Source organism: Meleagris gallopavo, chromosome 7 (assembly GCF_905368555.1).
Source record: "Meleagris gallopavo chromosome 7, MGAL_WU_HG_1.1, whole genome shotgun sequence".
Classification (NCBI taxonomy): domain Eukaryota; kingdom Metazoa; phylum Chordata; class Aves; order Galliformes; family Phasianidae; genus Meleagris; species Meleagris gallopavo.
This window is the reverse complement of record NC_139410.1, coordinates 14,296,292-14,319,827: the sequence shown is the minus strand read 5'-3', so window position 1 is coordinate 14,319,827 and position 23,536 is coordinate 14,296,292. Positions and strand designations below refer to the sequence as shown.

The 23,536-nt window shown below is 37.8% G+C and overlaps 2 protein-coding genes across 7 annotated transcripts in view; one reads left to right on the top strand and one right to left on the bottom strand.

The window, feature by feature from the left end:
- The window catches only part of ZNF385B (zinc finger protein 385B), a 151,713-nt gene that overhangs the window by 55,930 nt on the left and 72,247 nt on the right, over positions 1-23,536 (bottom strand). The gene's annotated exons all lie outside the window — the stretch shown is intronic.
- Positions 7,296-22,520, top strand: LOC146543962 (uncharacterized). Of its 4 annotated transcripts, none has more exons than XM_085227786.1 (4): positions 7,296-7,647; positions 11,983-12,055; positions 13,694-13,803; positions 22,211-22,520. In XM_085227786.1, the coding sequence occupies exons 1-4, from the start codon at positions 7,596-7,598 to the stop codon at positions 22,315-22,317; spliced, it is 342 nt and encodes a 113-aa protein (XP_085083912.1). In that variant the 5' UTR covers positions 7,296-7,595; the 3' UTR covers positions 22,318-22,520. The 4 variants fall into 4 exon arrangements, 2 of the variants coding, with proteins under 2 accessions (XP_085083912.1, XP_085083911.1); XM_085227785.1 differs by lacking the exon at positions 22,211-22,520 and adding an exon at positions 15,259-15,725 and having other exon boundaries at positions 7,297-7,647; XR_014884310.1 differs by lacking the exon at positions 22,211-22,520 and adding an exon at positions 15,259-15,725 and having other exon boundaries at positions 7,305-7,647; positions 13,641-13,803.

The following is a 23,536-nucleotide window of genomic DNA, read 5'->3' as shown; positions in this document are numbered from 1 at the left end:
TCAAATACATGTAGGATTCCACCAGTTAGATCAGTACCAAAAATTAATTGAAACCTGATGCTGCTGAACGAATGGATTTTCTGCCATTTCATAAATCCAAAAAGCCAGCTATTATTTACTTACCTAGTATTGATAATTATACATAGCTCATTTACAATCAGAAAAGTATAGCTATGTGTTGCAAGTATTTTTTCAAAAGGATTGTAAAATAAAAACAAACATGCAAAGCAAGCAAGTTGTCATTAGACCAGATCACTTCTCAATAAAATACTGGGGACTGACCTTGAATCACTTTAATGTCTATGAATTTTTAATATTTCTCTAATTGCTCTCCATTTCCAATGCTTTATGATTAAAGGATGTTCATTTCAATAATGACAATGTAGACTACATATTGTAGTCCATGCATGTACTTGATACGAAAGGAATAATGGAAAAGCTGATATTTGAAACCTCTATTATAATATTATTAATTTTCAATAGAAATATTTTTTCCCCTAATCTCTACAGTTAGCACATCAGAATCATAAAGAACAAATATTGATGTTTACACACAGTGAGGGCATAGAAAAAACTGAAATGTCTAATTTCACACACTACTTTAAAGACAAGTACATCAAAATAGATCAAGAAAATCTTACTCTCCTTGCAGTTGTACTGCATTTATAACAGTTTGAAATAACAACTGGAATCCCTGTGGGCTTTGTGTAAAAGACAGCAGAACAGATGGAATGAGCAGGTAAGTCCAATTATTAGAAACGGAACAGACTACCCTGCATTTTCCTTAAATAACTGTGTTGCAATTATCAGCTCCTAACATTTGGAAGAGCCCTGTCCCTCCTCAGGTTGGCAGAACATGTGACTCACACCTCTGCCCTCTTTCTCCATTAGCTGCCCCTCTTCCCTGTACTCTTGTAAGCTGAGAAAGGAAAAGCTTGTGTAATGCTCAGCTTAAATTTTACAGCATCTGTGCTACCTTATTCCACGCACATTCTGCAGTACAGAAATGAATTCTAGAAGCATTATACTGCCATCAAAGCATGGCTGTTGGTGCTGGCTTCTTGCAAAGCCTAATTATTAGACAAATTAAGGAATATCCTTTACTATATTCAGAAGAAACATTCTGGCTGCAGTAGAACAACAATCTTAATACCTATAGATACTATAGAAATATTTGTCATTAGTTTTTAAAAGAGCTAACTCTCTTCTGCTAAACTTCTAAACCAATCAAGGTGAATTTTTCAACTGGAAAGCAGAGTAGCACATTACCTCTTAACATCATTTAGTTTAGTAAGTCAGATTTTATTCTAAACAAACAGTGACAGCTATTAATAAATGCAGTACTTTTGCATGCACTGAAGTCAGCTGGAGCTTTACAATCTACTCCAGTTTCTTTGTGCTGGGAACCCCTGTGTTGCTCAGCCCCCTCCCTCGGGTGCCCACAGCTGGATCAGCTCTGTGCTTCCTCTGCTCCTGCTTGGTTCTGGGAAGTGCTGCTTTAGAGTGGCTTGCTCTTATGACGTCATCCAAGTATGACAAAAAAAACAGCTGTGTCTTTTTCAGCTCTCCATTCGCTTGCCATCCATATTAACGTATCTTTCTGAAAACCTAAAGATCACTTTTTTTTTCCTCTTCATTTTTTCACAGCAGGTGCCTCCCCTTGCCTTTTCCACTTCCCCAACACAAAATAAGTGAGAGAGAATTTTTTTTGCTTTTCTGCTGCTATCCTCAATAAAAAACATAACATCACCACAAACCTACTGAAGCCACAGTCTTGCCTGGACCATGAGACAACTTCCATTTCAGCCTTTGTGTTGACTTTTTTTTTTTAAAAACACATTCTTGATGCATCAGGCCTGCACGTGCCCCAGGATGAAGCACTGCACTCCATCCCCTCTCTGATTAACACACAGGCACAGCAACCAACATGCACCATCAGCTTACTGCAATATCAGTATAAAAGCAACTGCTTTTTCCTCTTCAGGAATCTGTAGGGACTGAGATTTGATGACAAGCAACCCATTAAAGACAAATACTTTTACCTAGAGTATGGAAAAAGTATCAGGAAAGAGTATAGAATTGTCTTTTGACTTAACACATTTAATGAAGTGCCTCTATCAAGGAACATCTGCAGAAACAACCCAGTTTACACTATCTTGTAAGTTCCCTTATATTGGGATGAAAACTAGTTGCAGTTAGCTTACTAAAGAGCAAGTTCCCTCCTCTGCACTTCTCATATAATCTGATTTCCCAAAATCCAACCTTTTTTTTATCCTGAATTCCAACACCAATCCATACACAGCCTCAGTATGGTCTTTTCTTTTGGAGGCCCTGAGTTGCTATCCACTGGTAACAAACATGGCAACCAGAGGGAGCGCTGCTGGATGACCGTTTTGTTATTGCTCAAAGCCATCACAGTTTATCTTCTGCAGTTGGGGTAATGTCTGCAGTTTTATATTAAATCATTTTATGTCTGCAGTTGGGTTCTTTCTCCTTATTCCACTTTAATACTCCAACAAAGCAGCTCAGCAACAAATACAATAGGGGATCCAGATCCATATGCATTGTCACACCTGTGTCTAATCATTTAACCCCTTTACACAATTTCTAACTCTCTTAAAAGAGCTCTTAGCTCAGAGAATTTAACGCTTCATTTGCTTTTCCCACCTATTACACAATCACCTCTAGAACATTCAGCTACCTAAATTGTTTCTTGTTTTCTTTCTCCAAGTACTTCTATTGACACAGCTCCCTAAATGTCCTTCAGATAAAAAACTACAAACAGGTCATTTGGGCTCTTTAAACTGTTTGCTGTGGAAACCAGGCTCACTACTGAACGAAATTAAGGTGTGTTGTTGTTGTTTTAAATAAAGGTATTCAGTGTTTTAGAAAATTCAAAAGGAATTTGAACATTCAAAGCATCTCCCATCTACCCAAAGAGTCACAATTTCAGTCATGCTCTCCCTTTTATTTGCTATCATTTTCATACTATGGTAGTTACTTTTAGAAGAACCATATTCCAAGAGAGAAAGACTATGAGGCAATGAGACAGGGAAGAAAGGTGGAATTTAAAGCTTTCATAATATTGTCCACGTAGCCTACAATAAACACTGAATTTTAACTGCTCTGACAAAGCACAGGGCATGCTGCATAAAAGCATCTGTCCAAAAAAGGTCAAATTGGTAACACTACTAGGCAGATTTACTAAATTGTGTGTAGTATAAATGATATAACAATCCTTTTTTACAATATTGAAGAAAATCCCTTATGTCTTAGAAGTAGTTTAAAGAAAACAAAAAACAACTTCATAATTTCCTAGTTAACACTATAGAAGGGAAAATGTTTCTCTCTCCTTAACTTGTCCAGCTCTCCTTGGTGCTCTAACTAAAGAAAGTCTCAGAGGATTTCCTGAAGGACTTCACTTCTCTTTTCATCAGATGCCCTGCTGTACCCCTCTCTGCTCAGAGCCCACACTTCTACAAGCCAAAGCAACGGGCATGTCAAAACTCTGCTTCTTGAGCTCTAGGAATTACCAGCATCCTGTTATACTAAACAAAAAGCAGACATGTCACCCTACTCAAGAAACCAGGAGCCAGACACACTAGTACTTCTCACACCTAAAAACACAACAACGGTACTTCAGAACGTGAAAAGAGGACAAGAGTTGCATTGCTGACCAAAGTTTAGGCCACTTTTAAATGGAAGAAAAATGCTACAGATCACCAGAAACTTACAGTATTCAGAAGCCGCAGAGTTTTCACTGAGACCACTCAACCGTGAATCATTTCAGCAAAACAAAGGCATAAAACAGACCGAGTTGTCCCATAAAGGCTTCCCGCTGCTAAGTGGTGTCACGATGCTTACCTTAGTGCCTAGGGCTACAGCCCACCTCCACTGCAGCATTTAAACATACCCAGCATGAGACTCAGAGATAAATAGTCCTTGCAGTTCGGCACGGTGCGTTTGTAATGCTAGGTGCTGCGAGACAGTGGGCAACCAACAAGTCCAAACAAATCAGGGCTGCTGTAATTGTATGCTTAGCTTTAATTACCCTCGAGGACACTGTTTGCAACTTGACTCCAGAGGGAAGGCAGCCTACTATTGACATCACCAGATCAAATATAACCTAAAAGACTGACAAGCGGCATTTCAGCAGCTCATTTCCTATTATTGTTCTTAAAACTAAGCTTAGGAATTACAGCTTTAGAAGGCTAGCTGTCTGCTGCAGAGCTGTATCTTTTAAATAAATTCTTCTTTCATATTATTATTTTTAAAAGAGATGATGTCTTGCTCGAGTTTTTGAAAAAGTTCATAAAAGAGGATCTTGGAGAGCAGGGTTACGGAGACACTGAAGGGTCATGAGATTCAGAAGATCAGAGCCCTCAAATCCTGATTCTGCTGTATTAAGGTACACTACTATATTTATTCATCAGTCCTGACTTAGAGAATAAGTAAAAAATCTAAAAAATCATAAAACTATAGTACATAGTATCTAGTCTGAGCAGAAATAAAGGCAACAGATTTATAACTAACAGATTTGGTAGCACAAATCATCACATCAGTGGCCTTACTGAACATTAATTAGTGTAATTAGTAACTGCCATTTGAGTAGGAACATTGTTTTGAAAGCAGCAGTGCACCAGGCCTGCCTGAGCTGGGTCACAGAGTTTCAATGCTGTTCTGTTTTCAAAGACTGTATGACATGAACTTGGGCAACTCTCCCCTCAGTTACATTCAGAGACCCAAGAAATAAAATAAAAAGCTGTATTTAAGAAAATGTTTCTGTAAAATTAATCAGGTTGCTCTAAAGAAGAAAACTTCTTTGGTGGGAAGGTGGGATTCAATGTCAAAAAAGCATGAAAGCAGATTTATGAAGACTGCCATGCAGCTTGCATCTCTACCCATGACCACACATGAGCAGGCTGGGCAGCCCCATCACCCCTCCACTCCACTCCACTCCCAGCTTCTCCCTTAAGCTGGCACAGGGAGTCCCAGCATTTATAAACAAACCAGCAACAAACCAAGAAAAGAGAAATACGCTGTCACCTAGACCTTCGAGCTGGTCAAACTGAACCAACAGCCATCCAAAGAAAGCAGTGAGATGGGGGTGGACAAAAAGAAAAATAAAGAATGTTGTGAGCACTGATGTCTCTCATCCATGCCCAGACTCAACCGAACTGGCCCTCAGCTTCCTGGCAGCATAGCAGACCTTTCATGCCTGTCACACTGTGTTTCTGGTTCTCTCCCTAAGGATAGCATCCATCTAACAGGGCAGTGTTATATCACTTTCAGCTTGTGCTACACAGCAACCCTCACCTGCATTCACAGAGTTATGAGCCCTGCTCACCTGCCCTTCTAGTTATTGCTCAGCTCCTGCTCCCTTTTGTATGCTTTAGCATAAACTTATTCGTCTGCTTCTTCAAAGAGAAAATAATAGATCGGTTCTTGAACTCACTTGGCCCTTCTCCTCTTCCAAAAACACCGTGAAACCATCAGGTCTTTTTTAGTGCTCTGGGACTTCCCAGTGTCTTCACAACAGTAACAGCTCTGAGATTTCCATTAATGCAAGTATCCTTATGCAGCATTTGTCAGAACATTTAAGATCCCAGTTCACCAAAACACTAACTTGTTCTTACATAGCAATCTCACTTTTCATCATTTGCAGTAAAATGATGGCCAAGTTAACAGAATCACTCTTTTTAACACCAGCCATGCAAGAACACCACATAATCCCATCTTCTTTGCTTTTTTTGGCATTTACAGAATAACAATCCATCCTTCTCCTTGCCATTCTGTAAGTACTGCAAGTGCATTTACAGAACAATTTCTTGAGACAGAAGCATCAAAGTTTATTTCTTGCTTTTATTTTTTTTTTTTAATTTTGTCCTTTACATTCACATTACTCTTCTTCTTTCACCCTCTATAATTTGAACTACCCCTTTCCTATCTCCACATAGGGTCCTTGTGCTTCTCAGAAAGAGCTTACATTTAGTCCAGCTTTCCCTGCTATGCTTTCTGATAGTCTGCACTGGTGCTTATACTAAGAAGTCTTTAAAAGAACTTCCAAACTCTTTCAGTATATGTGATAAAAGCTGCGTGATTTACCACGAAGGAAAGTCAGGCAATATGACTATTCTGTTCTTAAGCCTATAAAGAATATAACCTTATCTCATTTCTATAACAAGTTTTCACTATCTTAAAGAGTAATATTTCACTCTGACTTTAAAAGTTATAATCCTTAATTTTTTGTTTCCTCAATTCTAATTAACTAGGCAGATGTTGCAGCATACAAGCTTCAGCCTACTTCCAGGAAAAGGTAGAAGTATTTCTCTTGTCCATTTCTTTCCTAACCCCTGGCTATGTAGTAAGGTAAATATCAAGCCTATAATTCTAAGATGAGAGCAATGCACATCTTTACATTCTTTCTCCTCCATCCTGAACTTCTTCTGTTTTAAGAATGTGACTGTGTTACCAATCACTGAGCTTTGAATTCACACATAAACCTTTTTTCTCAATTCTCTTGACTGCCATGCAGATTTTCCCTTGCTTCATACTTATTTGTTGGTTAGACTGAAATAACAAAACTTGCATACTGAAGGCAATGCACATTAGATACCAAGAAACCCAAAAATCATACCTCTGTGCTTTTCCCTTTTAATGCATGTATTTGCTATTGTGAAAAAAAACAGGGGAAACTAAATTGCTGGAAAAACTTATAGCCCTGGAGATACAATGTGCAATGCACAGAACTCCAGCAAATGGTCCAAGCTTGCATCTGTCACCCTGGTGTGAATCCATTATCGTTCCTTTTAAGTACACAGCCTCACTGGGATTAGCAGCAGTGCAAGTGTGAGAGCTGGCCGATTAACATCGCCAGGAGGGGCGCTGCGTAGACACAACAGCTGCCAGATCATATGCTACAGAGTTTCACAGTGCAAAGGAATAATAAAAGGAGCGACCAAGGTATTTGTTATCAGACTGATACTATATTAACAAAAACTTCTACACGCCCTTCGTAGACTAATGTTGTCCCGAAGTTGCTCCACAAAGAAACCCAATAAGTATGTGGAACAGCACAACTAGTAAATATGTGGAACAGCAAATGGAAAGAGGCAAATAATTATCACACCACACAGACCGCAGCATGTGCCGTGAGGGGGCCAGAATAGCCAACAGCCTGGGGAAAGGATCACAGCCCACCCTCCTATCACCACACATTCTGCACGACACACTGCACCCATCTTGCACATAACTGTCACAGAAGCATGCTGAATTGGGCAAGAGAAGTTTGCAAAGACAGGGATGAAAGACTAGTTCCTTAGCAAAGGTCCAGGTTCAAACATTCCTGTGGATACAGCAGTCATGGCTTCACAGTTGTCTGCATTCCACAACGGGTTTAAAATATGCCATATGTTTCTGCAGCAGAACAGCCCATCTGAGTGAAGCCATGCTGCAGAATACACTCCATCAGCAGAATCCAATCCAAGACGCTAATCCAGGAGCTGGGGATGATTAAGAAGTAGGCTCTGAATTGGTGTTTTTAGAAGAACTCACTGGAGGTCAATCACCTACGAGAATGAGCCCGTACTTTCAGCATGGACATCCTGAACAGTTGGCATAAACAACCCTCCTCCACCTCCACTGATGGTATGTACACCCTTGGAGTTTGCATTGTTTTCCAGAATTTTCAAAGCTGTTCTTTGGATAGATTTGATGTTCAAGTTTGTGTGAAAGATGTCTTTAACTATAGTATATGTCTTCCAGCACAGGAGGAAATCAGGGAAATGAATTTGCCATTAATACGCTTTTATGTGCTCTAATTAGAAAGATCATGATAGCTCAAGTAGCTTTGTAACCCAATAGAAAGCGCAGCAATGGCAGCAAAGCCGCAACATCCTAGACTGTAAGGGAGAATTTGCTCAAATACAACAGGCACACGAAAAAAAGAAAGCTTACCTTCAAAAGGCTGCAGAATAGACAGGGAGATACCCTTGCTTCCACTGCCAACCCTTAAATGAGGTCTGGGAAGAGGTGGATCCTGGCTCCACCCCTTCTGGTCACTCAGTGCACTGCATACACCTGAGCTCCCCTGGGTTGGCCCTGCCTTCCCACCACGTGCTCAATCACTGGTTCAAGCCCTGACTTAGCATTTCTGCTAAAAGCTTCAAAAATAAAACTAAGTAAAAATCCTTAAGTACTTAAGAAAGTGTAGTAGTCAGAGTGGGGAAGAGAACAGGAAAGAACAAATCTATTTTTCAGTAACAGAATGTTTACAATACAGAGAAGTATTCTACACCTACCCCCTAAAGAAGCAGCATGTATTCATTTTTTTTTGTTACTTCGCTTTGCTTTAAGTGAGAGACTACTTAACTACAGATTTTGCAAAGACAATTTACACCTTATGCAGAAATGCCTACTTCTACTGCACTTTTTCCCAGCACATGAATTTCAAACATGTTCTATTAAACACTTCAGAAAGTTGCACAAGACAAAAATGAGTCATGCAAGGTGAAATTTAATCCTCAGATGTCTTTTCTATTACTGAAAGCAGAAACGTATGTAGCATACTTTAAAATCCTTATGGAGAGTACATTTGAATAGAAGTCAGTGACCAACAACTGAATTAAAAACAAACAAAAACTTTTGTCTTTAGGCAGCACTGCTGCAAGAATAGAAAGAAAAACATCCCTCCCCTTCCCCCGATTTAATAGCACTGATTGCAACAATGAAGATTCTACAATAAAAATGAGGAAATATGTCTAATGATCCATTCTAAATTCATTTCCAATGTCAACTGAGAAGTGCTCATCTTATGGGGTGGGGTCCCACATGCAGCACCATGTTTAAATCTTGGCACCCATGACAAAGGAAAGGAAGAATGAACTTAAGCTGGGAATATGAAGAAATCATAAGAGCACCTGGATTCCAGCACGGTCAGAAGAGAAAAATTTCAACTAGTTTTGTGACTGTAAATCTCCATGCCTATAACAACAGGGGTTTGGGTAGGATGAGCTTTTTTCAATATTTCTATTCCTGTATGTGCATATTCAAAAATAACAACAGAAGAAATTTGTAAATAAATTTAAAACCAACTGCTCTTCGTGTGCTGGGATAGATTATAGATTGATTAATCCAGCAGGCTGCAGTGCAGAACACAAATAAGACAAAATAACACAAAAACTGCAGAAAATAAAAATATCCTGGACACTGAAAAGTTTTTTTATAATGACAACTTTTGGCACTTTTGACGATGCTTATTATGTTAAGTAGCAGGCACATCTTCAGGTAAAAAAGATTTACAAATTGAAGTGATGCATGTAAGAAGCAAGCTCCAGAAAGTCTAGCAAATACAAACAGTGAGATAGTAACAATGCACAACTGAGAGAGGCAAGGGGCAATGCAGGCTAATTGAAAGACTAGCAAAGAGTTGTGAAAGTTTGGAGATTAGAGAGAATTGAAGGAAAAGGATATAACTGGAAAAGAAGGCAATGAAACTCACCAGGTTTGAACATCAGGGGAAGTTTCTTAACACCAACACTGTTCTGAGTCATACTTAGTGCTCAGGTGGCACTCTTTATGAGCTGAAGCAGACTCTGAAAATAACCTCCCCAGAGAATCTAGGAATCTCAACAGCACACAAGACGATATCCAGACTGAATAAAAAAAACAATGTTGTATGTATAGCAGAAGCAATGTCTTATGGATGAGAAGAGGCTTAGATGACCAGCAGTGTGTACTGTGAATGCATCCATTAAAGACAAGTTGAGACAAAGATATTTACAGCTAGTGTAATATACTTTTTTTTCTTTTAATTAAGTATAAACATGGTCTTAATTGATTTTAAGGGGGCTGTTCTTTCAGATAGTTTTATCAAATTTCTCGATGAGAAATCAACACAAAGAAATTGAACAGAAGCAAACTAAAGCACAAACATATACAATAAGCATGAAGGATGCCCTAGGTGCAGTGGATTTTATCCTGTTCAGTCTACAGCAAAAAAGTGGGCCCTTTCTGCTGAAACAAGATTGCTAAAAGCCTGACAAAATAGCATGTAGAATATGTCTTTTTTCTTTTCACAGAGAAAAAGTTTTCAGTTCAGTGGGAAATAGGAGCACTTATTTCTGCCTGAAATTTTCATGTGTTTTTCTGTGGTATTTGCATTTTTCTTCAGTTTACATGCAGAGAACAATATAAACACTGTACAAGAATCATCCTAAGAGTTATGTACCAACTCCTGCAGACAATTAAAGTAGAAAAGCTTTCCATATTTACTTTTCTGCCGGATCTTGTTGTTGACAACTGAACGTTTTAATAGTGCTCAATAGTCACTGCAAATTCTGGGAAAAGAAGGTTGCTAAGATTCCCTCTCATACTGAAGGTGGAATTTTCCACTTTGTATAAATACTATTTTTGTCAAATTTGTATAGAGTCCTGCTACCGCTGTACATGAAATGGAAAGTTCCACAGAGTAATGGAACTGGGAACTTTTGTTCATGGGACATTCATTTTCATATCAAGAATAAACAAGCACCACAGTCATGAGCAGGACTTCTTATCTGAGCAGTAAATAAAAAAATCACAAGTTTATTCCTAAGCATAAGTTCTGCCTCATTTCAAATTTTAATTTTCCACAAAGCACTTCTAAGTTCATGATAACACACTATGACAGCTGCTAGTTGTCATACTCTGACATCCACCATAACGATCTGCTTCCATACAAAATGTTGAGAGCTATACCAGTGAAAGCAGAGAGAGCTTTCATTTAGGAACATTAGGATTTGTGTTAGTTGCAACAAAAGAAGATACCTGTCCAAGAATTTATATTTTTTCCAGGGTGACTAACAAATTTCAGCCATTACTTCTGGATATGTCAAATCATTTTGATTAAAACTCCATTACTACAAAATAGAGCTAGACAGAATGTCAAGAGTTCAGCCAATCTATGTACATAAAATGAAACCTTCTAATAATTTGTAAGAATTCTACCTTAAATCTACGGCATCAGTCAAGCTGTACACCACTAAAAAAAGCACTCAGGACACAGAGAAAATAATTCAAGTTAAAAGCAGGCAGGAGAAAAGAGTCTTCTAGTGACTCCATAGGATTTAGTGCATTTTCTTTGCATGTGCGTAGCTCAAAAATAAAAGAAAAAAAAATCAGATGTTTGAAAGGTCATGAGTTATAAAGAGGCATCCATTATAAACAACAAAAATCCATAATGCGTCTCTACTTTAAAAGAAGGGTCAGCCAGACTAGGTAGGCTTGCTATTTACCCTGCAAATATTACAGAGGGACAAGTATCAAGATCTTGCTTATAGCCTAGAACTTCAATTACATGAAAGAAAACACAGGAAAATAATAAGATTGGTTATATTTACTAACTATACAGATTAATTGATGGAGTTACAAATACTGTCTTGGCATTTTAAAGTTCACCCTTCAATAGCAACTAGATAATGAGAGATCTGCCCTAACTATGGTGAAAGCAATACAGACATGTGGTCTGTCTTTCACTGAAAGTCTGGAAACCCACTTCTCAAAGTTTTGCTCACACTGATAAAGTTAGTGACAAAAGTATAAACACATATTTGACTTGCAAAGAAAAAAAAAGGTCCATTGGTGACACACCATAGGAAAATGAATCATTTGCTACCTTCGACTTCAGAAGAAAACTGGATTTAGGAAAAAGAAAACTTTGTTTATAGGCTGAGCAAATTTGGTAGGGAATCAGATTTAATACAGAACATGTGAGAAGGGAAATGCTCCCTGGAAAATTCAAACAAAGAGGATAGGACTGCAACGGGATGTAAAATGTCACTGTGAGACCAAGCACAGCACTGAGCACGAAGTGATAGTGATTTAAAACCAGCGCTGCTCGGCTTGGGGCCAGCCTGCAGCCAGAGGCCTCAGTTGCTCCAGGCACACACACGACAGATGTGCAGGCATTCTTGGCACTAATACATATCTACTTGTCTTGTTTAGGAAGCAAAACAGGTAGAGAAGCTGCTACTACTTTGGTTATTATCTCTCTGCAAATGGAGCCTGCCAATCTCAGGTACAGTTGTTTTCCCATCTCTCATGGAAATAAAAGTAATTTTATTAAGTGCCCTTGCAAAAATAGTCTCATACTTCCATCAGCTCATCTCAATTAATCTCATCAAAAGCAGGGGAGCAGGTTTGCCTATGTTCAATCTCATTTGGATTCCCCCCATTCTGCCTCCTCTCTCTTACTGCTCTCAAACAGCTGAACACACCTGCCAGAGGAACGAGTAGGTGGCAGCTCTTTACCCTGATGTCCAACCCCCATAGGCTGAAAGTAAAAATGACAGAAATCTTGCCACTTCTGAATTTCCTTGCAATGCCCTTCAGCTGACAGTCCTGGACTATGTGGCTTAGAGTTACACTTTGATTAGAGTTTTAAGAAAGTCTAACATGACTGGTAACTTTAAAATACTGATTATTTCATTTGAGTTACATACATGCTTCAGGTTTACCCAGACTTTCAAAACCAAAAGCTGCTCAGAAAGATTTTGCAACTGAGACAAATGAAAACAAATAAGGAAACAGAGCTTGTTGAGCAGAAGATGAGACATTGACAGCCCTGAATTTTTTTCATCTCAACATACCGCAAAACAGCAATAACAACAAAATACCGCACACCAACAAGAAAGAAAACAAGCAAGAAACACACTTTCCCTCATGAGGCAAGGAGACGGTGAGAGCTGGATGTGTTTCATACTGCAAACATTATTTGATTAAAACGAATTTTAAAATATATTCATGTTGCCTATACTAAGAAGGGAAAGGAAGATGTAACTGGAGCCATGAGCAATCTATACCTGCCCAGTTCTCTGCAGTCTAAAGCAGATGGTATTGCACAGTGTCACTGATTGAAGCTGTTCTGTTTATCCATGTGCAGAGAGGGCTAGTTGATGCCATCAAGTCAGGCTCCAAGAAACAGCTGGGTGCAGTCTCCACCGTCCACCTTTCCCGTAGAGCAGAAAAGCCTGCTTTGATAACAAACAGCTCAAACAATCAGGAAACCCTACATTCAAGAACTGAAGTGACACCTTCACAAAATGCAGAGCGCTAACATGATACACTAATCTGGAGAAAGCAGCATTCAAATCCAGATAATTTAAGACTCCAGAAGGTATTTTGTTACGTGCTATATTGACAGCATTCATATATATTAAAGGGCAGAATTTTCACGGTACAATGTGAAACAGTACAACTCACCAGTACTTCAAAGAGACTTGTCAAATGCTAGATACTACTTAAAAGGATATGGTTTCCTTTTCACTAATTCGTCTGTCACAACATTTGTTTAAGAACAGATATGCTCATTCAGTACCTCTCCATGTACAACTACATGGAAATTAATTCCAGTTCTCTCAGCTCTAACATCAAGCACCTTTCTTACAATCATTCCCTTCTGAGCTGGTTTCCAGCACTAGTTGCAGTCCAATTTTCTCATGGTTCTTTCTCCAGAAATGATTTTCTTTCTATGTATCAGTAAAACACCCAAGCTTCTGGAATCACAAGGTTAAGATCAAAATCTGATTATCATTTCTCCTTGTCCCGTTTTATTTTACTTGAAAGAAAAGCATTGCCTTTTTTCTATATGCTTCATTTTTCAGATCAGCACTGAAGCCAGATGAGAACAATAACTTTTAACTTCTACCTTCTTTAGGAGCCTTATTCTCTATTCCAGCAACAAACTGAGCAGAAACCTTGAGATCTCATCACAAGATGGCACACGTTGTGTATACAATGAGCATGCAACTCATGCCATTACAGAAGGTAAACCACAGTTCCCTGCTGAACTTTGAAACAATACCTTACGCACAATGTATAATATCTGCAAGTTGAACTAACCTTACTTTCTGGTACACTTTAAAATGTCATATGCAATACTTCTGCCATAGGTGGCATATCTATTACTGCTGCATGTGACCCCACATTGGCATCCATTTTGTTGCTATCAACAGTCACATTTTTGGCTGACATCACCACCTACTGCTTTGTTGTTACTTTTAAAGTTGCCATGGAGACAAAAGAACAACTGAATAGCAATGTTAAAGCTTAAGAAATACTTATTCTTTAGAAATAAGGTTCTACTCGCCAACATGGAGTCTCAGGGTTTGATGGAAGATATTATAAACCGTAAATTTTGAATCAAAGCCTTGCTAAAAATAAAAAGAGACGAGACAAAAAAAACAGTTGTGTTTCTTCCTACCCACCCCAATCCTACTGTCAATGAACCGATGTAGAGGAGATTACCTCCTTGCTGTGGCACGAGGCATCAGCACAGCAGAACTTGCCTCCTGCCCAGTATCCTCAAGAGTAGGACAGTCGCTGTACAAAGCTTACCTTACTTTCTCTCCAGTTTCCTCTGTGCTGCAAGTAATCTCAAAATGGGAAGGAATAAGGAAGTTCCATATTTCATCTTCCTCACAAACTCAAGTAAATTGCTGTTCCATCAAGAGAGACACAACACAAGCTACAAAAAAACACAAATCAAGGATCCTCTTTGAATTAATTCCCCTAGTCACACAGTCCTGTTTTTCATCTAGCACATCCCTTCCTATACAGAGCACGTCTAGAAGCTCAAACAGCTGAGTCCTGCTGCTCTCTGCCCATAATCCCTAAACGCACATAACTGTACAACTGATGTGAACTGTGCATGCCCAGCCATTGGATACTTGGCTCCTTTCAGATTCCTGTCCTAGAAATACAATTCCTCCCACTTCCTGCAGCTCCTGAGCAGACTGAGTACAAGGGATCAAAATGAGAATCACCTGAAGCCTCTTCGACCTAAAATCTTGTTGCTAGTTAGTCTGAGAATTTTTTGTAGATCTTATAAGCAGAAGAATATTGCTGGTTTCATATAGCATATCAGCGGCAATCAGTAGCCAACACATGCAGCTGTCACTGACAGCTGAATGAATATTTTCCTATACAAGAACTTTCCCTCCCACCCAACTGACAGCCAGTACTTGGCAATGTGTCCCCTTTCCTGACACCCCAAAGGCAGAAGGAACACAATCCCTGCTCCCTGGGACTGCAGCCTGATCCTTTCCCAACAACAGGAGCAGCACTGACTCCTCGATCTTCTTCCTCATGAAGTCTGAGGACTGACTTGCCCCTTCCCATGATGTGCAAAGATAGCAGTCAGGAGGAAGTATTTTAGAAGAGGCGGTAGGAGATAATGAGGAGAAAGGCTGGAAAAAACATTTATTTCTCTTTCTTTACCAGATATCCTCGCTGAAAGACACCTTTATACCTTTTCCTGTAATTGTGCTGTCTCTGTCCTCCATGCCTTGTTCCCCACAGCCCTGACACCCACTCCTTGCTCCCCCAACTTTCAGAGCGTCCTGCAAATCCACAGCTTTCATCAGCTCTCCTCCCCCTGTGCCAGGACATATGCTGCTGACACCAGGAAGAACACTTCAAACTGGGGATTATCATCCTTTATTTGTGTTGGACAAGATCTGCTTTCGTTAAGAAGCCTTGAGTTGACTTTGGAGCTCAGAGAATTTAATGTTAATATATGAAAGAACATGCATGCTCCGACAGCAGAGGCTTGTTTCTCTAGCTTGGGAGTTTACAGCTGAATGAGAACCTTCTATTGACAAACCAATTAGAAACATTGATCCTAGTTTTACAAATTCTCTGATCTACAGCAATGATGTTCAATGTGGAAATAAAATTCTGGAATACCATTGCTTTTTAGTTCTTTAGAACAAATACTACTCTACTTGAGGGCGAAGAGGAAAGACAATGGGGAAATAAATTGTTATTACAGTTGCTTAACTTCATCTCAGACACCTGTCTGCAATCCTAAGATCTAAAGGATACAATGCAAACAATCACAACTACAAAGAAAAATGAAAACATAAGAGTGCCTTTATCAAAAAGATGGTGAGACTGAACTTCCCACATGCTGCTGGCCCACTCTTAGGAGTTCCACTGTACAACCTTGGTTTTTCCTAAGCAGGTCCTGTTCCATTTAGAGAGGGATTGCACAGCTCACACAAGTCATCTTGGCAGATACTGGGCAAGAAAGGAACAACCTTCATAACAATTTGTTTAGAGACATCACCAACCCAAAACCAGCATGTGTTATCCCTTTTGGGAGAGCACCCAGAGGGGTTTGCAGAGGACCAGGACTTGGGCATCACCTCTCAACACTGCAGCAGCTGCTGGATCCCAAGAAGCCAAAGCCAACATGCTGGCTTAAGGCTCCAGGCAGAAAAATAGGAGTCCAGAACATTGTTCCTGACAAGTTGCCAAGCCCAGCTTCACATTTCTTAGGTTAGCGATGCACATAGAGGATAAATTCACCAACAAAATGATGTAGTTTCTGGTCCTTGTACACCTTAATCCAAGTCTGAATGGAAGGGAAAGAAGTTCACTCATTATGAAACAAGGTAAAATTCAAAAGTGAGAAAAGAAAGAGACGATTTTCTCAGATGAAGTGTGAGTTTTGCTTTCAGATCAGTAATGACAACTAAATTTGAAGAAAAAAACCAGAAAATTAATGCTCTGAGATAAGTTATAGACAGCTGTCTTTGAGTGGAAGAGTTTGTCTAAGATTTCAGCTCCTATACTTCTTTATTAAATATATTTAAAAAGAAGGCCAATAACTGGGCTAACTTGGGTAGTGGGAGAAGGGTACTCAGACTACTCAAGTACAGAAAAAGAAAAGCAGTTATGACAACACAAGTGGAGTTCAAAAGTAGAAAGTATCAGAAAGGATCCAAACAAGTCAAGAAAATGAAGAACAATGAAGAAAACGGCAAACACACTCACAGATAACTGAGAAATTTCCAGCAATAAAAACAAAAAGGACAGACCTCACCTGTATCTTCCTGAGTTAGTACTTTCTCACTGTGCCTTACTCAGTGAAATGAATTTCTCTATGGTGTGAGGGTACATGGACCTGGGAAACCTTTCCCCTGTGGGGTCTGGCAGCAAGGAGCCATACTGCTGCTCAGAGCCACGGGTTTGTGCAGAGCTTGGTACAGCTGTTAGAGCATCCATGCAACGGCCTTGCAACACCACAGATTAAGAAACCCTGCTGCCTTCCACTAAGTCCATTTCTCATCCTTCTGTTTCTCATGGTGGTGATAAGTATTCCAGACGCAATCTATTAGGACTTCGTGTATTTTCTCAGAGGTCAGCATCAAGCAATGGATTAATGTTCCCGGTTTCTTAGGGTATGACAGTATCAAGAGGGTTTTTAAAATTCTTACGAAAGGTCTTAAAATTCTCCCTGGATTTGTATGTGTAATTGGCAGTATTATATAATTTTTAAGTACTGGATGACTCACAGTTGCATATACAATACTGACATTATAATAACTTTTTTATGCTTCTTAATATTTCTTACATTTTTATTGCTCTGAGGGCTTAGGATTTCAATCCCCAATGTTTGGATTTAAAAGTAGGAATTCCTCTCTTTCATGTAGAAGTATTTCCTTTGTTTAATTTCAAAAAGCAAAGACAGTGCTAAGATCATTTTTGTTAGAGTTGCATAACTACCTCTCAAAGCACTCCTCAAATAGCTGTAACAGAAGGATTTTCCAAATCTTACAACTAGCCCTTCAACTAAGAGGCAAAGTAAATCCCTATGCTTACAGACTCAGCATGTTAAATGTGGATGAACAATTTCTATGTAGACCAAGTATTAGAAAGTTTTTTGTGTTGTTTTTCTTTTTTTAAATGTAATTAGCAAACTCTTCAATTCCCCAAAAACTGATTGCTTCTTTTAACTCAAAGAACTACTTAGGCCTTGTAACATGCCTCTGAAATACTAGGGCTTATTATAGTGATTTTGAAGAAGTCTTCATTTTCAATTTAATTGGATTCCAGGATATGAAAAAAAAAAAAACAAAAAAAAACCTGCTAGTCTGTTATTTTTGTTTGCTTGTTCGTTTCACTGTTATTAAGTTGTAATAGGATCCTAGTCCTTTCATTATCTCATACGATGTATCAATGTTCAAACTTGAACAAGAATTCAAAAAGTAAAATGACACTCTTATTAGTGTCCCACCAGCAGACAGCTAAAAGAGGAAGCTGACACTCCTTTACAGCTGCTCCAAGCAAGCATTTGGCTTAAAGAACTTTCATGCAATCTAAGAAGAATTCAAAGCACCATGCATGCACAGAATATACCACTAGAAGTAACTGCAAGGTTACTGTATACAAAAAACCATGAATAACCAAGTGACAGAACACCATGTGTCATGTTTATGAGCCCAGCAACTAGGACAGGAACAATCACCTAAATCAGTCACAGGGAAAGCAGCATTCAAGAGGTATTTATGAGTTTCCTAGATACTCTAAAATGTCTGAAATCTCAGACAACTTTGAAATTCAAAATTTTATTTATGTTAGTATGACCTCTAATCACAACAACAGAGCACTGTTTCTACTGCTATTTCTAGGATTGATTTAGAAGAAAATTAGCATATGTAGTGTAGCGTACTTGCAGCACACACATTTGAAAAGGAAATTCTGTAAGCAAAGAATGTTCCTTCGTTTGTTACTCTGGAGCATAATTATGAGTGATGAGATGGAGGAAAGAAATGAATGGTATTCCTAAGGATGAATATTGGGAAAACCAGCAAGACAACCTGACCAATAAAGAAAAAGGAGAAAGGTAGGAAAGACAAGCTTAGTGCTTCCACAAAAAGATCAGAAAATAATGAAGATGGTGAGTGGAGCCTGTTTTCAGCTGTTTTGAGACCAGTTTCATTTGTGTTTCAGTATTATGTCTAGTATTAAGCTATCAAATGTATTTTTAATGTGATAGTTACCATAATTTTAAAATTTAAAAAGCATGGAGCCATGAAGTGACCTTGTAATTTTTACAATTGCTGAATTTAAAGTATATCATTTACTATACATTGCATTCAATGAAATCTGATAAATTTCTTTCTACAGCTAGAGTTGTACTTAATCAGAAACCACTCATCACTCCTGGTGGCCTTCTTGGCATTCAAGCTACAGAAAGAAACAGAAAGTGACCTCCCTTATATATATATATATAATATTATATTTAATATATAAATATATATATATATTATATTTATATATAATATTTATTTATATTATATATATTATAATTATATAATTATATAAAATATATAATATATATAATTATATATATAATATATAATTATATATATTATATATATAATTATATATATAATATATATAATTATATATATAATATATAATTATATATATTATATATAATTATATATAATATATATATAATTTTATATATATAATATATAAAATTAAATATATATATATATATATATATATATATATATTTAACTTTACCTTTAAATTAGACAAAAATCATATCTTGTGGATTTCTGAGCCTACTGCTATTCTCACAAATGCTCACGTCCATAAGATTTTCACTAGTGTCACAGGATTTCCTTCAGGGAAACAAACAAAACAGCAAAAATTTGAATGCACCACTCAGAAGATCATTCCAGATGAAGCCTACGTCCCACACCAGACTGTTCTGCAGCACAGGCACCTGATACACCATAGGGAAGCTGATTAGCCTTATTTTTTTAAGCATGTCAGAAATAACTTCAGACCAACTCTTCATTCCTCTGCAGTGAGTGGCAGAATTTCCCAACAAAACCAGAATTAGAAGCTAACAGTTTAATGGTAATGAATTATATTGGATAAACATCTTGTAGAGCTCAGTGGCTTAACTTCGCAGTACAGTTTAAAAAAAAAAAATTCTTTACAAAGAGACGATTCTCTCAAAATATATATCTAGTCAAGTAGATTTTCTTGTTAGCCCCTGCTACTGATTCACTCCTACCCAAAGATTGATAGCTAAGCTGTAAAGTACATATCCCTAACAAATATCCTATTAATAAATAAACACTTTCTTCCCTTTAGTCATAGAATTCTGGGATTACCTGAGAGAAAACAGTCTAGCACTTGGATTAAAGTAAATGAAGCTTCTTTCTTTTGCAAGAACATGGGAAGGGAGACAATAAATACATGAAAAACTATCTCTGGACATTTTCTTTCATGACAAATTCATGAACTATTATGAGGTTATTGTTACTTCTTTTGGACTCACAGTCTTCTTTTTGTGATTAAATCTTTATAGTTCCTACATTGATATCTTATAGCTAAATTAACATTTGTCCACTAAATGGGACAAATTAATCTTTGCTGTCAGTCCCAGTTTTTCTATGATTTACTCATACATGCAGTACTTTGGCTCTGCATCAGGACATAACTCACGTAGACTGCAGGGCTACTTTGCTACTAACTGTCATGTCAGGAGGTTGGCAGTAGCCTTTCAAAGAACTTTTCAGAGCTATTTTTAGACCTATTACTATTACCACAACATGATGACAAACAATAATATATGGTAACTCAAGTCACTAAAGAACAGCTGTTGATATCAACAAACTGACAGTCTTCTATACAATATTCATGACATTTGAAAATGGCCACAACCTTACCATGTATGGTTTAGAACAACTTAATTATAATACCTGCTGAATAATACTGTAAAATTCCATGTAAGCAACAAATCTGATTACGATGACAAGTATAAACTGGAATTTGGTCAGTAAGAAAAGCAGAGTAGAAAAAAAAAAAGCTTAAAAAGAAAACCTGTACTGTTACTGTACTAATAGAGTCTGCTTTTTTGTTGCTGTTGTTGCTCATTCTTAACATGAAGATGTAGAGGCTCAGGACTTAATATTAGATCACTACCCATCCAGGTCTTTATTGTGGAGGCCTTATAGTGGCTTTCCAGTACCTAAAGGGAGTTTACAAGAGAGCTGGAGAGGGACTCTGCAAGGGAGCACAGTAACAGGATAAGGGGATAATGGCTTTAAACTAGAAGAGGGGAGATTTAGATTAGACATTAGGAAGAAATTTTTCACTCAGAGAGTGGTGAGGCCCTCGCACAGGCTGACTAGAGAAGCTGTGGGTACCCCATCCCTGGAGGCATTCAAGGCCCAGTTGGATGGGTCCTGATCTGGTGGTTGGCAGCCCTCCCTATGCCAGGGAGTCAGAACTAGTTTATCTTCAAGATCCCTTCCAACTCATTCTATGATCCTACGATTTCTAAGATCCAGATCTATAAATATTACTGATGAGCAACATTTGATATCAATAGTAGTCTACTTTGAATCTACTAACATGTAATATTGTTTACTGTATTAGCCAAGCCTTGCAGGAATATCTTCTACATATTGGAAATGAGATAAATTCTCTATCTTCATTACATTTCACATCCCAATCAAAAAAACATATTGACTCAATGCAAAAATAAGTACATCCCACTGAACTTTTCCAGGCTGCCAGTCCCTTGAATAAGCTGCAGCAGTTACAGTCTCTTCCAATGTCATCAAAGCAAAGAGGCTAAAGTGCAGTATTCATAAAACAGTGACTTGGATCAACAAGAAGCAAAGGCCTTTTGATACACTTCAGCAAGAACAACTTGCCTAAAAACACTGACTATCCCTAAGTGGTCAGGAACGATGTATAAGTAATTTAAACCTCCAGAGTCTAAAATATTCATAATTCTACTTTAGCAATAATATGTTATATACAAAGATTTATTGTATTTCTTTTTTATTGTTTACAACAATAAATGAATTCCAGCGCATTCTAAAATGAGTGATACTATAGAAGTTGTTTGGTGTTTTTTTTTTTTTTGGTGGGGAGAGGAGTAGGGCATGTTACTTTGGTATGTTGCTTAACCTTTTTTCAATTAACATACTCTGTAAGCTTAGCTCAGACACTATCCAAGTTGGTAAGGAATATTGTGGTTTTCTGTAATATTAAAACGTACAACCATATACTTTCATGGGCAACAACAAGAAATGCAGGTAATGAGGAGCAAAATACAATGAGATGAGCTGAGGCATTCTGTTATGTAGAGCAAGTGCCTTGACATTTAACAATACATGTATTGTTGTAGAATCACAAAGATGAAGAGTTCAAAAAGAAATCTTATTTCTCCATTCCGAAAGCTCTCTTTCTTCAAGTTCCCAATAAAATTTAGAAAGAACAATCTGATTTTTTTAAGCTATCGCCTTCAGTTTAGAATAAAGCACTACAAGGAGAGGAAAAAAATAAAAAATACTTAGAAAATAATTTAGCTAAACATGAAAATTCCAATATACTTTCTCTTTTTTTCTAGTACCACACAAGCACATCCATACAAATGTGATGCTAGACAAGAAAGCAATACCAAACAGAGCTCTACATAGATATGAAGACCTGAATTGGATAATTGTCAGTTTTTGAAAATAACAAAAAGTACCTCATAAATGCTGGTGAGATATATCATATCTTACAGATAACTGCATTTGTCACTGTTACATCAATTACTGCCTCTTCAAGTGAAGGAATCTGCTTTATCACGGAACATCGGACACTGAATTGGATCTGTGCCCAGAGAGGTCTCTGCCTTTTCAAAAGTGCAAGTCAGAGCTTCATTTCTCATCTGTAATTACCATTAATAAAATCACCTAATAAAACAGAGTTCAATTGTAAAGACTAGAAAATTAAATTGGGTTTCATAGCATAAGCCAAACTTCACTCACTGGCTTGCATTATAAGAGTATGCAACACATTCAGAGTAACTAGGGGGTCAGAGGGTAATTTTTATCATAAAATCACATTTTTCAGTACTCTACAGTCAATCCATTAGTTTTAATTCTCTTCAGAATTAACAGTTGTTCAAAAACAACTATTATAAATACACCAGAGGGCATATATGAAGAAAAACTGGTAGACATCACCAAGTTAAGATTACCTGATAATGTCCATTGTGAAAGATTCTTAAAACTTTTGGGAGGATTTTTCATATTTCTGCTGACAATCAAGATTTGGAAGAATCTCCTCAGATTGTCCACTTCATCTTTAATATACTGCCACAACTTCTCTCTTTCACTCATTCTTCACACATAGCACAATGCCGCTGGCAATCATTCCTACCTAGAGTACAGCATTTTTCAGTCTTCACAATAAGGATGTTAGAAAAAAGAGGAACCAAGACAAGTTCAGCTTCCTCATAAGAGCTCCTGGATTCAGTAACTTTCCAATTCAAGAGGAAATTTTCAGCTGATTTTGTCAGGTAATATTATTTGTCCTGCAGCTCAGACTATAATATAGAAACAATATACTGATTCCTATCCCTTCTTGTTCCTTTCTGGCTGCTCTGAGATCAGCTGTTTTCCTGCTTCCTCTTGCCCACCTGCCACCACTAAGGCAGAATGTGCCCCCAAAGGCAGCCAGCACCAATAGAAATAAACATCACAATGAAGGATTATAGGGAGCCTTAAGTGTATCACATAGAAGAAACTAACTATGCCACGGAAAGCCATTCCAGGACCAGATTTTTCCTTGACTAATCTACAGTCTCACAAAAGTGAGAATGAAAGATCTGATCAAAATCTCAGGAATTAAACAGAAGGAATCTGTTCCAAATATACTTCCAAACAATCCCTTGTTTTAGTTGCAC